Here is a 16,000-nt window from a genome sequence, read left to right as displayed (position 1 = left end):
CCGTTTTCAGAAACTTATCTATGAACATCCTCAAGTCACTCTGTTGCAACAGCCTTTTTGAAGTTGTTACTATCATATATGAATTACACATGATTACTTATATTTGCTCTTTCAGTTTTCACTGAGATAAATTTTCTGCCGGAAAAGGAGAATATAATCTGTTGGAATAATTTACACACTCTTTGTAGATGTGGCCTGATTTTCATTTTAGCGTAATGAAATTCTTCCAGGTTCTACAATGTGTGATTGTTTCAATATTTTCTATAAACCTCCTCACTCAAACAAGTCCAAAAAAGCTAACCCCAGTTAACACAAGTTCAGGAACGAGTGGCTGAATGACTGTGTGTAACTTCTGATGTTATAGTTCTCACTTAAAGAATTGGAGGAAGGCTGATTGCTTTTCACAGCAGTATTTTGTTTAAAACTGCATTGTTGCTTGATGATTTACATTCATTCTGTTTGGCATACATTCCTTGCAGATCCCCTTCGTATTAAGCACACTGTTCTCTTATCGGTTCGGGTGAATTATGATGAAGATTTTCAGCTTGACTGGGATGGATATGGAAAGGTTTACCTGAAGGTACTCCCTGAAACTTGTAGATGGATATTTGATTCTATGTTGCTCAAGCACTTCATTAACTTTAAATCTTCTTTCTTCAGCTGGGTGCCATATACACAGGGACAACTTGTGGTCTGTGTGGAAATTTCAATGGAAACCAGGGTGATGACTTCCTCACACCATCTGGACTTGTTGAAACAGAGATGGTCAATTTTGGAAACTCCTGGAAGCTGAATGGTGGCTGTGCTGACCTGGAACTGATCCACACTGACCCATGCAATTTAAATCCAAAGAGAGGTAACTGAGTTTCAGTGCATCCTGGAAATATCTTCAATATGCCTTGTTGCACCCAACATGCAGAATGAAAAATAAGAACATGTAAGCAATCTAAAGGATGAACTGATAAGTCCTGTGTCTTCACTGGGGACCCATACAGGAAGGGGAAAGTGTCACAGCCCATTCTCTGTTTTAAAATGCCCCTTCTTACTTTGAGTGCTGGATCTATCATTAGTTTAGACATTTGGTATGGCATAGAAAACCATATTATTTGATGTACATCACACGAAGAAGAATATCAACAAGTCTTCGATTTGGTACAGCACCATAACAACATAATTTAAAGCATGCCCAAACATTTTTGAAGGTTTTTCAATGTTATTCACACTTGATATCTACTCGGATATTTTAAGAGTTGAAAAGAATAAGAGGTGTTTGTATTGAAACCTAAAGATCTTAAGGCGAAATCTGAAGGGTGGAAGCTGAGAAGATGTTTCCCTTTGTGGGAGAGGCTAGAAATTATGGGTTACGGTTTTAAATTAAGGGGTCTCCCATTTTATATCAAGATGAAGAGAATTTTTTTTCTCTCTGCGGGTCTTTGATCTGTGAAATTCTGTTCCCTAGAGAGGAGCAGAGGTACACTATTGAGTGTCTTTATGGCTGAGGTAAGTAAGTTCTTCGTTGGCAAAGAGAGTCAAAGGGAATGTAGGTATAGAGGAGAGTGGAATGAGGGCCAAATCAGATTAGACATGATGTTCATCAATAGGCAGAGCCGACATTAAGGGACCAAATAGCCTACTCCAGCTTCTAACCTTTTTGTTTGCATTACTTCACTTCCTGTGGAGGTGTTTTCATACAAGGCATGATTGTTAACAGAATATTGAAGGAAGCTTAATTTAAGGTAAGATGCCCAAGATTAAATGCTCTAACATGTTGTTGAAGTGAATTATTCTTTTACTCTAAGAATTAAAACAACCAAAAAGAAAAAAAATTTAAAGGAAGCATTCAGTTACGTAGTGCTGCCCTTGATTTGCTGCCAGTTGGAAACATGCCATCATGGCTAATTTATGATGACATATGTAAACACAATCACAGGGCTTACTGAAACAAGTACTGTCTGGAAATAACGGCTGTGCAATCACCATAACCAACTAAAGGAAGGAAGAGTTACAAACTCTATGTTTTAAACGTGACACGTTCCCTAGACTTATTATTTAGAGGTTAAGTATCCAGTCCATTTTATTGTCCGAAAAGAAAATTGAGTCTCTTTTTTAAATCATTGTGCAGCTCTCCCAACACAACATTGAGGTAATGTTTGACCCATTTCAATAAAATGCTGGAATGCCAGCAACCATCAAACTGTGGCCTCTGGTGTTACAGATAACTGCATGTCATGGCCACCTTAACAATGCAGCGACTTGCACTGTTTATATTAAGTATAATTGAAATGTAGCAGAATAGGATTTACATTATAATTTCGCAGCATAAGTGCGTTTCAGCATTGGTAAATAAGTAGAACTTATAGAAGGGATAAGGTTCATAGAGCTCTATAGTCGTAACACCCTGTCTACTGGGTGGAATGCAGTATCCAAAGGAGGGCAAAAAAGAATTAGTAAACAGGAGCTTGATTTGAATGACTGACAGTTAAACTTTGAACATCACAGATAGAGAAGCAGAGTTTCTTTTTAATAATGTGCCTTTCTTAAACTACCTTTCTTGCTGTGGTCAATCCTGAAACTAAAGGCAAGCAATGTCACATGTACCTAATTCTCCACTCAGCCAAAATGCACAAGGGCATCCTGAGGTAAATGCCTTTCCAATTGCCTACCCAACACTACAGGCAACCACACACACCACAACATCCTGACCTCAGCCTCCACTGTGTGCTTTAGCACTGCAATATCATTGAATTTGGTAACCTGGCACACAAAGCTATCTAGATTATTCACTAGCATCTAGCTGCACCGTGTTACCCAAGTTACCATCCTGTGACAGAGCACCATGCTGCTCAGATCCAGTACCATTCACACAAACCTATAAGTGGAGGTACTTTTCCATTTTTTAGCGATTTAACTAAACAGCAGATATCATTGAATTGCATAAATTAAGCACCCTACGTTTGAGGTCATTACTTTAAATTTTAAGGAGGCAAGTGTTTTCTCCAATTCTAATTCTGTCTCTTTAATTTTGTTCCCTGGGTGCACTGTAAAATGATTCTTTGCTGGAAAAGCGCAGCAGGTCAGGCAGCATCAAAGGAGAAGGAGAAGGATTCCTGAAGAAGGGCTTATGCCCGAAACGTCGATTCTCCTTCTCCTTTGATGCTGCTTGACCTGGTGTGCTTTTCCAGCAACACATTTTTAAGCTCTGATCTCCAGCATCTGCAGTCCTCACTTTCTCCTGTAAAATTATTCTGTCAAGTGATCACCACTTACATTAGTTTGTATGAGAGATATATGCCTCTAGTTCTAGTAACATGTCTGTTGTTATATTATCTGGAAAACCATCCGCTACAGTGTCAAATTCTGTTGCCTTTTGAGCCAAAAGAGAGCGAAGAGTTTTCTTCAAATCCAAAAGACATCAGGAAGCTGTTAGTAAGATCAGTCACATTGGATTCGGCTGCGTATCTAAAGATTGGTCTCTTCATCTCCTATCTCTCTGGCTTCATCTGCTGACTGCAGATCAGCAGGTTCTTCCTGTTAATATACACAATGAGAATTTTTATCTACTTTTTCTGTTGGGCACTCGGAGCAAGGATGATACTTACCATATGGCAGGGACCACCTTGTAGCATCTGTAAACATGGGAGGTCTGCTAAGCTGCATTACCTCACAGTTGTGGCAGATCAGGAGAGTCTCTGCTCTTACTGCCTGACAGTGGCCTATCGGAAGCATTTACAGATTGATAGTGAACCCGAGAACGAAAGTCACATCGACTGGAGAGCCATTCAAAGTTTCGTTCTCCTATTGCATGCACCAATAGTCCCATTCACCAAATCAATATTCTTCTAGCTGTCCAGCTGGTAGTGAAGGGATGACCCATTAGAATTGAGATGAGGAGGAATTTCTTCAGTCAGACGGTTGTAAATTTGTGGAACTCATTACTGCAGAGGGCTGTGGAAGGCAGGTCATTGAGTGTATTTAAGACAGAAATAGATAGATTCTTGATTGGTAGGAGGTTCAGGGGTTATGAAGAGAAGACAGGAGAATGCGATTGAGAAACATGCTAACATTGATTGAATGGCAGAACAGACTTGATGTGCCAAATGGCCTAATACTGCTCCTATGCCTTATTTCCAGCATTTACAGGTATTTCATTCGAGTGTAAATCTACTCTCCAGGCAAGCTATTCTTAATCAATTGAGGTAGACAGCAAAGAACAAGAAATAATACAGCCCCGTCGAGGATATTTCTCAGTACTGCAAGGCTTTGTTCTACAGATTGTTGAATGATCCTTGATTTATTCCTGCAATTTCTGCATTTTAATTAAAAAGACACCTTTCAAATGTGATCCTTTATTAACCAACATCAGGTTCCTTCCTCATGAAATCTTAGTAAAACTATTATAATTCTCTGCAATGCTAGCATCTGTAAGTTATCATCAAAAATGCCTTCAAACAGGTACTGCCAGTCACTCCAGATTAAACACGGGACCCAACATAATTACCACATTTCTCAGAAATTAAGTTCCTTTCTTCTCTACATCTTTGCATACCAGAGCTGCCCATAAAATGATCAAACAAAGATAAACCAGAAAGAGTTGGTCATGCACAGCTGCTTGGTTAGTGCCTGTGGAAGCAATGATTAGCTGTTATCTGAGGCTTGTTTCTTCCACAAATGCTTGTTTCTTCCACTAATATGCTTTGTACTTGCAGCGTTTTCTGTTTTTATTTCAGATTTGGGTCCTATATCTAAGGAAGGGTGTGCTGGTGTTGGAGGGTGAACTGAGAAAGTTTACAAGATTAATTCCAGGGATGAAAGGCTTGTCATATGAGGAGCATTTGAGAAGCCTGGGTCTGTAATTGATGGAGTTTAGAAGCCTGAGGGGGGGATCTTATTGAAAGTTACAAAATACTGAGAGGCCTGAATAGAGTGGACATAAAGTAGATGCTTTCAAGAGTGGGATTCAGATTAGATTAGATTACTTACAGTGTGGAAACAGGCCCTTCGGCCCAACAAGTCCACACCGACCCGCTGAAGCGCAACCCACCCAGACCCATTCCCCTACATTTACCCCTTCACCTAACACTACGGGCAATTTAGCCAGGCCAATTCACCTAACCTGCACATTTTTGGATTGTGGGAGGAAACCGGACCACCCAGAGGAAACCCATGCCGACAGTGCAAACTCCACACAGAGAGTCGCCTAAGGCGGGAATCGAACCCGGGTCTCTGGCGCTGTGAGGCAGCAGTGCTAACCACTGTGACACCATGCTGCCCTCACTAGGACCTGAGGGCACAGCTCAAACTGAAGGCATGACCCTTTAGAACTGAGATGAGGAGGAAGTTCTTCAGCCAGTGAGTAGTGAATCTGTGGAAGTCCTTGCCACAGAGGGTTGTGGAGGGCAAGTCATTCAGTGTATTTAAGACAGAAGTAGATAGGTTCTTGATCAGTAAAGACACCAGTGGTAATGGAGAGAATGAGTGGAATGAGGTTGAGAAACATCCCAACCATGATTGAATGGCAGACCTGTCCCAATGCGCCAAATGGCTTAATTCTGCTCCTATGTCTTATTTTCAGCATTTACAGCTATTTCATTAGTTTAGATTGACAATTAGCATTGTTTACCATCAATCTCATGTGGTTAAAAGTTATTTTCCATAATTATACATGCCATCGTGATACATCAAACGTAGTCGTCATATTACTGGACAAGAATCTAGAGTCCTGTACAATCTAAAATTACCTTGGTTTTGCAAAAAGTGGTGTTCATTGTTTGGATGTTACTGGTGACTGAATGCATGACTCTGTTGGTGAAGTAAACCTGTCTTTCCTACCTGGTCTGGCCAAAATTTGACCGCAGTTGCATAGCATTGTGGTGGAGTCACAATTGCTGCTTGATGGAGCGCCATTGAGTCATATCAAACTGCTGCAAAGAATTACAGGATGAAAACCAGTAAAATTATTTTGCTGCAATGTGTGCATTGAATCAGGACAGGTTGAATCCCAAATACCTGTAAAATCCTCCTCATTAACATGTGGAACTAGATTCAGTGTTGGGAGAACTGTCTCACAGACTAGGCAAGCAACAATCTGACTTAGTGTTACTCTCATGACTTGGCCTATCTATTGTGCAGTTATTGTGAAGACTATATCAGAAATAAGATTTAAATTAAAACGTTTCACCAACAATGGCATTGAGTGAATTAACCATTAATTAACTTGGCTTAACTTAAATTGAGCTGAAAAATATGTTGCTGGAAAAGCACAGCAGGTCAGGCAGCATCCAAGAAGCAGGAGAATCGACGTTTTGGGCGTAAGCCCTTCTTCAGGAATGAGGAGGGTGTGCCAAGCAGGCTAAGATAAAAGGTAGGGAGGAGGCACTTGGGGGAGGGGCGTTGGGAATGCGATAGGTGGAAGGAGGTTAAGGTGAGGGTGATAGGCCGGAGAGGGGGTGGGGGCAGAGAGGTCGGGAAGAAGATTGCAGGTCAAGAAGGTGGTGCTGAGTCCGAGGGTTGGGACTGAGATAAGGTGGGGGGAGGGGAAATGAGGAAGCTGGAGAAATCTGCATTCATCCCTTGTGGTTGGAGGGTTCCTAGGCGGAAGATGAGGCGCTCTTCCTCCAGGCATCGTGTTGCCATGGTCTGGCGATGGAGGAGGCCAAGGACCTGCATGTCCTTGGTGGAGTGGGAGGGGGAGTTAAAGTGTTCAGCCACAGGGTGGTTGGGTTGGTTGGTGCGGGTGTCCCAGAGGTGTTCTCTGAAACGTTCCGCAAGTAGGCGGCCTATCTCCCCAATGTAGAGGAGGCCACTTAAATTGACCCAAGCTGATAATTCTCAAATGTTGTGGACAGAATCAATCTTTTTTTATTGTCTGACATCAAAGTATGTTTTCATGTGTGAAGTTAGGTCGCCTCATGTCTCAATTTCATTTATTCCAGCAGCAAGTCATTTGTGCATTTAAAACAAAAACGTTAATTTATTAACACACACTTGTCTCGCAGATTTAAATGTGACCTCTCTCACACATAAAAAGATCCAACACAGGAAATGGTTACGATCTAATATGATTTTAATTTTTTCTTGTGCTGAACTGTCTCTTTCTAGGATGAATTTATGCTTTAGATGGAGTGGAGACGTTGTGAAATGAAAGATTCTCAGTAAGTTGTGATGCTGCTTGTAGTAGCTAGAAAGATAGCTCTCAGGTCAACTTGAAGGGGGAGATTGAGGTGTCTTCTACTTCTGATGTAAAGTTGTTCTACTTTTTTAGTGTAGTTGGCTGGTAGCAGGGTCCATGGCCTATTTGGATGATGTTTCAGGTCATATTGCTCAGAGAGTTTGCTATCTTTTATTTTCAAAAGATAGGTCACAAACTGAAACCCAAAAGATCTGTAGATGCTGGAAATCAGAAACAAAACAGCCTGTTTGTGACCTAAAAAACCCACAGAAATTGCTGGAAAATCTCAGCAGATCTAACATCACTTGTGGAGAGAAAGCAGAGTCAACGTTTCAGGACAAGTGACCCTTCTTCAGATTTGTTCTGCTGAGCTTTTCCAACAATTTCTGTTTTTGTCTTGGGTCACAAACAGACTGGCCTATTGTGTATCTAAGTCCGTTTTCTAAAAAAAAACTGGTCATAGTTTGAGACCACACATCTTGTTTTACAGACTTTCCTATTTCTAAAGTCTTTCAGTTATCCAGGATTAAGTAGTGGAGGGACCTTCTTCAATTCAAATTAAACTTTCAAATGCCTTTCAGAAAAGCATTTTGACATCTCTGTGGCACCAGAGTTAAATAGGAAGGAAGGTTGGCTCATATAAAAAGTCTTACTTTGTTGACAATTTTAGAAAGGGACTTATGAATTGCGTAAGTGGCTGTGATGGTCATATTTTAAGTGAATTTTAATATAGTTTAAAATATTAGTTATTTAAACAGTTTATAATTTGTATTATCTTCATGCCTGTACTAAATATGACATAGGTTTTAAATAGCCTCTCTCACCAAATAGTTTAGTTTCTCATTTTGTTCTCTACAGAGAAATGGAAACTAGAATCCTCATTTTTTCTGAGGTACAGGGACTTGAAAGCACAAGGTATGGCACTTTGGCCTTGGGACATCTTACATGAAAGAAAGTTTAAACATCAAATTTCTTTCTACCAGTATCCTTAATCTAAGCATTTGCCAAAACCCATTTCTCTTTATATTCTTTCAGCCTTTTAATGATATGCTGGACAAACTGATAGTCAGCATTTTAATGACTTTAATGATGCAATTTTTAATTAAGCTTTTCCTTGCTCCCATTGCCAAATTCCATTCCTGTGCTTATAAAGTTTCTCAATCTCTCAAGCATTAACCCTGAGTTATCACCTACAATTGCCTTCACTCTGGCTGCAGTGTGTGTGGCTTGCTGATTCTGGATGGATGTGCATATTTTAGGGATGTCTTTATTTATTGGAAATATGTCTGAAACTGACTGTGTGCTGATGCTAAATATTGGAACGGATAACTCCTACGAAAGACTATAAGAATGATGCAGGAGTTCTAGTGGAGAACAAATGTTTAGTCCCACTCTGCTCAATGTTACAATCTGAGTCACACTGACAGAGGTTGGATGGTAGACCTGAAACTTTCACAATTGCTGTCATGTGACTGAATCACAATTAATGAAGCGACGAGAGATTTCCAATGAGTCAGGTCATGAAATGGTCATCTTTACAGTTTGCTGTAGCATTGAAATGAGTTGAGGTTTTGAAAAAAAATTGCTCAAGTTTCTCTGTCATGTCATCTTGTTATTACCTTGCCACTGTCAAAGGAAAATACAGCTGAAACCACCAACCTATGCAGAACCACGCAAAAATAGCAGAGACTGGAAAATTGTCACAGCCTTTACTTTTGCTTTTCATGTAATTATTATAAATCTCCAGCTTAGAGGAATGTTATATTGATGTTTAATACATTGTTATTTGCTTGTTATTAAGTTCCACTTTATGTACTAAATAGAATATCCAAACACTATGGTGAAAGCAGTCAAACTTTGAGTTAAACTAATTATCCATGATCCAATTGAATGATGACATATAATCCAGTGATAAAATGGCCTGATCACATTCTATTGTTCCTATATACACTGTCATGCATGTCTAATGGAATCTGTACTGCTGCTGCGGGCACAGTATTGAATGCAGCTCCAGATAGATTGGGAACAATGTTATGTTATTGGTGGTCATAGAACCTGCCAAATTGAAATCAAAAAAATGATCATCTGACCACTTCTAGAATGAATGGATTACCTGTTTTCCCAGATTGTTGTCCATGTGGTGACAGGCTTACAGTAACACTATATTGTAGGAAACCGTCATCTTTTAGTTCACATGTTATAACTTGCATGGCGAAACTTCAAACCTCTTTTCAGCCTCAACCACTAACATTACCGTGGAGGATCGATACTTAGCTTTACCACAGGCTTTTAACCACTTCATGGTGGCTAAAGCATTTGTTCTAATTATTATTCAAAATGGAAGGTAGGTCAACTGACGCAGTGTCTTTTCATTTCAGAGTTTTTAATTCATGGCTGACCCAGAGTGATGAGATGGCAATACTTTCAATGTAAATATTTCTTATGAAATGAACTTATGTAGTCTTCACCACATTTTCACTGGGCATGATCTAGCACTGATTGAGACACACTGTTAATCTCATTCAGAGCTGCAAGAATTTCTGGTGAAGATGATAGAAAGAAATCACACTAGGGCATTAACTTGAGCTAAGATATCAATGTGGAACACAGTAAAGGGAGCCTTTCTATGTAACTTACAATGATATATTTTTGTGATTGGGGTGTACCTGTTCCTGACTGACCAATTAGAAAAAATCCCACACTGATTTCTTTATGAAAAATATGAATTCCGCATCTTTGTTTTTAAAGCTGATAAGTTATGGAGAATTCATGTTCGAGTAAGTAACCAAATTGTTCCTTTACTGTTGGTGTTTCTTGTAATCCAGATGTTTTCTTGATATTAAATTATAAGTAACTGCAATTATGTTTCTTGCTATGGGACATTAAGGAAAGGCTTTGAGTAAACAGCTCATCAATCAAGGCAATGCTTGTAAGCAAATCTAACAATGTCTCAATAAACTTTGGCTTCCTGCAGGTTCTATGGATTCTTTCTGATTTCATAATAACTAAAGAACATCCTCAGCCTTTAACCATTGAATTCTTCCACAATATGTTGAAATGGGAAGTATATAATGGAGTAATGTCGCAATATGCAATATCAGTTAATATCTGAAGACCAGTTCTTAAAATATGGGCTGGAACATACTCCGTGTGAAGTAGAAAAAGACAGATATCTAATCTTTTTATGCTTTGGTGAAGTTGGGAGAAATAATTTATATGGTTTAGCTCTCTTTTTTTATATCACTACCATCTCTTTTCATTTGTCTATTTATAGTGGTAATTGTTAAGGGGATCAAAGCTTGTGGGAAGAGGTTGAGTAACTTATCAGCCACAATTGAAAGGTGGTGCAGATGGGCTGAATGGCCTAATTTCTGCTCCTATGTCTTATGGTGTTAGGACTTTAAAAAAAAACCTTTCCAGTAAACTGATAGTTTTACACATCATTCGGGCGGCACGGTGGCACAGTGGTTAGCACTGCTGCCTCACAGCGCCAGAAACCCGGGTTCAATTCCTGCCTCAGGCGACTGACTGTGTGGAGTTTGCACATTCTCCCCGTGTCTGCGTGGGTTTCCTCCGGGTGCTCCGATTTCCTCCCACAATCCAAAGATGTGCAGGTCAGGTGAATTGGCCATGCTAAATTGTCCATTGTGTTAGGTAAGGGGTAAATGTAGGGGTATGGGTGGTTTGCGCTTTGGCGGGTCGGTGTGGACTTGTTGGGCCGAAGGGCCTGTTTCCACACTGTAAAGTAATCTAATCTAATCTAATCATTAATAAAAGTGTGACATTGGGAAGGTTGGCCGACTAGTGCCCCACATGATCCCATTGGGAGTTACATTAAATTTGACACTAGTTTTGTTTAATTGTTGATCTAGAAACATATCTTACTGGGGAATTGTCACCACAGTAGAACATTTGTGTTTCAGTGAGTTATGCCGAGGAGGTTTGCTCTGTTCTATTGCTAACTGAGTTTGAACCGTGTCACCGGGAGGTGAACCCTGCACCATTCCTCAAGATCTGTCACTATGATGTGTGCGCATGCTCCAATGGCAACGAATGCCTGTGTTCTGCTGTTTCCAGTTATGCTGAAATGTGTGCCAGGAAAGGGGTACTTATTACCTGGAGGTCCCCAGACTTCTGTGGTAAGTGGTTTTCGCTCTTTCATTTACTTCCTATTTTTCAAGTGAAGGGTCAAATGCAAACTCACTATTCAGTACCAATGGAATGCTACATTGTCAGAGGTACAAGGACAAGGTCCCTTGTCTGTCCAGTGGAGGTTATAAGATCCTTGGGGGAGGTTTTTCCAGTTATCTTGGTCAAAATTCTTCTCCTAATCAGCACATTGCAAACAAGAATTAAAAAGCAGTAAGTTTAGCTGTAATTTATCAAGTACAAGGTCTATTTTTTTCTTTCCACAGAAACGACCAGACCTAGAGTCATAGAATCATAGGGCTGTACAGCATGGAAACAGTCTCTTCCAAGCTGACCAGACATCTTAAATTAATCTTGTCCAATTTGCCAGCATTTGGTCCATATCCTTCTAAACCCTTCCCCATCCAGATGCCTTTTAAATGTTGTAACTGTACCAGCCTCCACCACTTCCTCTGGCAGCTCATTCCACACATGCATCACACTCTGCATGAAAAAAATCGAGAACCAAACAAGTATATCCAGCACTTTCTGCTGTTATTGCAGATTTCCTGCAGATGCTGTATTTCATTTTTGCATGAGCATTAAAGGCAAATTGGCAGACTTTTCATTGCATTGCTAATTAATTTGAATGGCATTTTGGTTGTTGCATTTGCCTATGTGAGAGTGTTCATGGTTCGGTAATTTGTAAACAGATTGTGCGATAGCATTCTGTATTAATGTTCTTACTTTCTATATGAAAACTTTATTATGACAGAAATGACTTGTCCTGACGATCAGATATATGAACAGTGTGGCACACCATGTAACCAGAGCTGCAGATCACTCTCGAATCCAGATGAGGATTGCACTGAATTCTGTGTAGAAGGATGTTACTGTCCACCCAATCACTTTGCCAATGAAGATGGCAAGTGTGTGCCCAAATCTAAATGCTCCTGCTACTTCAATGGCGAAATCTACAAACCTCATGAGGACATTACATTTGACTACACCATCTGGTAATCTAAATGGAGTGAATGCCTGTCAAGCTGTTTTTTTAAAAAAATCATGATGTTAGCACTATTTAGATTAGATTCTCTACAGTGTGGAAACAGGTCCTTTGGCCCAACAAGTCCATACCGACCCTCAGATGAGTAATCCACCCAGACCCAATTCCCTCTGACTAATGCATCTAACACTATGGGCAATTTACCTGACCTGCACATCTTTGGATTGTGGGAGGAAACCAGAGCACGCGGAGGAATCCCATGCAGACATGGGGAGAATGTGCAAACTCCACACAGACAATCGCCCGAGGCTGGAATCGAACCCAGGTGCTATGAGGCAGCAGTGCTAACCACTGAGCCACCATGCCACCCCAAATTTCCTGGAGATTTCAAACATAGTTTTATCACCACTGACAAAGTTTGAGATGTGTGAAACTTGCACTGCAAATTTCCATTCAGGTGGACAATTGCAAATTGCTGGTGGTGATATTGGGGGGAACTGTCAGGTTGGGCACAGAATGGGAATGGGCATGCAGGAGGTCTGAACCACCTTAGATTTGGCCTTCCTTATCAGGTGTGATACACTACAAATGGGATTGACATGAACCACACATCTCTTCTTGTAAACGTGGTCCTTTTGCAGGGTTGTAAACCTGATTAGTAGACTCTGATCCACTTTAGCTAGAAGCGGCAAGCACCTATTTCAGGGCTTGCCTGATCCAATTGTTTTTCAGCAATGCATGGTGAGCAATTGAAAGCTTCTAAATATATCTGTGTAGCACATTGATACATTCAGTAGACATAGGAACATTGAAAATGTGAGTGGGAGTAGTTCATTTGGCCCTTTAAGCCTGCTTCATCATACAATATGATCATGGCTGATCATCCAACTCATTCCCCTAATTGGTGGTCAACAAATAACACCAAGAATATTCAAGCTTTGTAAGTAGTGCAACCAAACTGTTCACTGGTTTAAAGTACTTAAGATAGTTTGAAGAGCCTGGGATTGTTGTGTTGGAGCACGTAACATTCAAGGTCATCATATCCATACATTGTATGTAATATTTTGAAGGGAATAGATAAATTGCTCCTTACGACATGTCCAAAACTGTTTTAAACTCTAGAAGGGAACGTGGGCTGAGACAGGAGAGAAAAGATGCTTAAGTTGATGAGTATGAACAAGTCCTTTGTTATAATCCCAGTTGATGTTAGTACTGGATAAGTCAGATCCCAGAATGAAAGCTGGCTTGATAGATCTATTTTTATTTTAGATAACATGATAGTCATTCACTGAAATATAGTCACACAAGGCTGAAGAGTTCCTTTAACAAAAAAAAAGTTCATTATACAAAAGACAAAAATTAAACAGAAATGATCTTGATATACAATGTAGTCAGAAAAATCTTAAAACACTCAGCAAAGGAAAGTTTCAAGGTTAGTGCGGTGCTGGAAAAGCACAGCAGATCAGGCAGCAACCAAGGAGCAGGAAAATCGATGTTTCAGATAAAAGCCCTTCACCAGGATTCCTGATGAAGGGCTTTTGCCTGAAACATTGATTTTCCTGCTCCTCAGATGCTGCCTGACCTTCTGTGCTTTTCCAGCACCATTCTAATCTTGACTCTTAACTCCAGCATCTGCAGTACCCACTTCTGCCAAAAGGAAAGTTTCAACCTATATTGCAATATCAGCATTTTACAGTGATTCAGATGTAGATAAATTATATTTTTATAGCAAATCTTTAAGCTTGACTTAACTGATGCTTCTCACTTTCTGTCCTGTAAACTGTGGAGTCTTTTTACATGAACGCTCACAAAACTGAGAACTTAGATTTTTTTCACCTTCTAATAACTTGTAGATTCTAACCAAACACGTTTGACTTGAAATTTGAACAGATTAAACCATTCTACTGAGGTAACCCATTCCCTTAACTTCTCTAAAAAAACCCTCCTTTTTTTTAGGAGAGAGACAATACTTACAACCAATTCCAGTCAGGGCTCCTTGAAATTGCCCTAGAAAAAGAATCAATCTCTTAGTTTCTAGAGCTAAAATCAATCCTTGATTATTGTGAATGTAAAACAAGCTAATAACCTTAAATGATTATTCCACCTGTTGTAAACCACCTGTAGTTAAAAACAATTTTCCATTACCACACTAAGCATTTGCAATCACCTGTTCTCTGGCACATATGGGCTGAGCTCAGTTCTGGAGGACTGCCTAACTTAGTTTCTTCTAAAAAATAACTTTGTAAAAGTTAGCGACACTCATATGCCACTACTTTGAAAAGCAAACCCTAAAACCTTTAAGTATATGCATACATACATATTTCTTCACAGGGCACTGTGCAGAGAGGCAGAGGAAACAAAGGTGTGGAAAATGGAAACAAGAATTGGATAGAAATCTAAGGGAGTGGAACATTGGGAAATATTTATGTTGCACACTGCCTTATGCAGCACAAAGCCTTTTCTGGCCCTTGTTTTTCTACACTGTACATGTAAAATATATATATTCCTATATATCCAAATGCTCCTACATTGCCTTCCACTATCTCTTAACTATGCTGAGGCCTCTAAACTGTCCTAATTTTCACACCTTCTCACTACTTTAAATCAATCCTGCCTGTTATGAAACTACACTGGCAGCCCCAGTATGGCAGTAGCTTCCTGAATAGTGTTGCCAGGCTGACTCTTCAAGTGGGAATCTTCCAACATAAAGTCAATCCAATTCAATTCAGTCCGATCTAATTTGAACCAATGAATCAGATTACACATGAATGCGATTGCTTTTGCTTATTGTAATTCAAAATTTACAGGTATTCAGTGTTTAGAGTTTATTGTTAAATTCAAGAATGATCACTCGGTTTGTGAATGGAACCAGTTCAAATGAGCAAGGACTTGCTTGTGTATTAAAATACAGGCATTTGAGTTCATTGTTTAAACTGTGAGGTTCTGCCACTTTCTAGTCTTTTCTTTCAAGGTAGCCAACTGAGTCGAAGTTTTGGTAACTTTCCAAGTTTCAAACAATCTTTTGTTTTTCTTTTGCAGTTACTGTGAAAATGGTGTGATGCGTTGCAGTGCAAATAATTTAGCCCATCATTATCCACCAAACATTTTCTTAGACACAGAAGAGGGTGGCAGAGGTGAGAGTCTGAATATTTATTGGATTGTTGTGGGTGGGTAGGTGGGTGGTGCGGGGAGGGTTAAGGAGCCAAAGAGAATCTTTGTTCTGGACCCCAGAGGTTCCCATGGACATTTAACTCCACAAGATTTTCCAATAATTTTTTTGATCTGCCAGTTGCCTGGCATGCTTGAAAACCTATTGGGATGTTAATAGTCTCTAAACTAAACTACCGAGAAATGCTTTCAAGTATCATTGCAGTTCCCAATACATGGGAGCATGTATGCATGTTCCCTCATGTAGACTCTGTTCACAGTAAGCCCATAGAGCTTAGACAGGTCTAGGTGCTTCTAAATGTGTGCAGGAACTATTTTGCTGAGAGTATGCAGGCTGGCATTATAATTCACTGTTAAGCTTCCAAACAACACCATGACTTGCAATAGAATTGGTTAGCAAGACCACCACTGAAACATGTGAAAAGAATAGACAAGATTAATTGCTATGATTACAACTCCAGATTCCGTTTGTCAGCCAGACATTTGCTGGATTTTGAACATTAGTACTGTCAGATATCACAGAGCTGCCT

The 16,000-nt window shown here is 39.9% G+C and overlaps 1 protein-coding gene across 2 annotated transcripts in view; it reads left to right on the top strand.

Annotated features, from left to right (window-relative positions):
* Window positions 1-16,000, top strand: part of vwf (von Willebrand factor) — a 120,118-nt gene that overhangs the window by 25,576 nt on the left and 78,542 nt on the right. For both annotated transcript variants that reach the window (XM_087999627.1, XM_043713571.2), the window contains exons 13-17: window positions 480-580; window positions 661-856; window positions 11,092-11,307; window positions 12,072-12,312; window positions 15,342-15,436. In XM_087999627.1, coding sequence (XP_087855753.1) covers window positions 480-580; window positions 661-856; window positions 11,092-11,307; window positions 12,072-12,312; window positions 15,342-15,436 — 849 coding nt within the window. The remainder of the gene's footprint in view (window positions 1-479; window positions 581-660; window positions 857-11,091; window positions 11,308-12,071; window positions 12,313-15,341; window positions 15,437-16,000) is intronic.

This window comes from Chiloscyllium plagiosum, unplaced genomic scaffold (genome assembly GCF_037043375.1).
Source record: "Chiloscyllium plagiosum isolate Xiang-an unplaced genomic scaffold, Cpla_swu_hap1 HiC_scaffold_23, whole genome shotgun sequence".
NCBI classification, from domain to species: Eukaryota; Metazoa; Chordata; class Chondrichthyes; order Orectolobiformes; family Hemiscylliidae; genus Chiloscyllium; species Chiloscyllium plagiosum.
The sequence above is the reverse complement of the archived record's forward strand: the minus strand, read 5'-3'. Positions and strand labels throughout refer to the sequence as shown.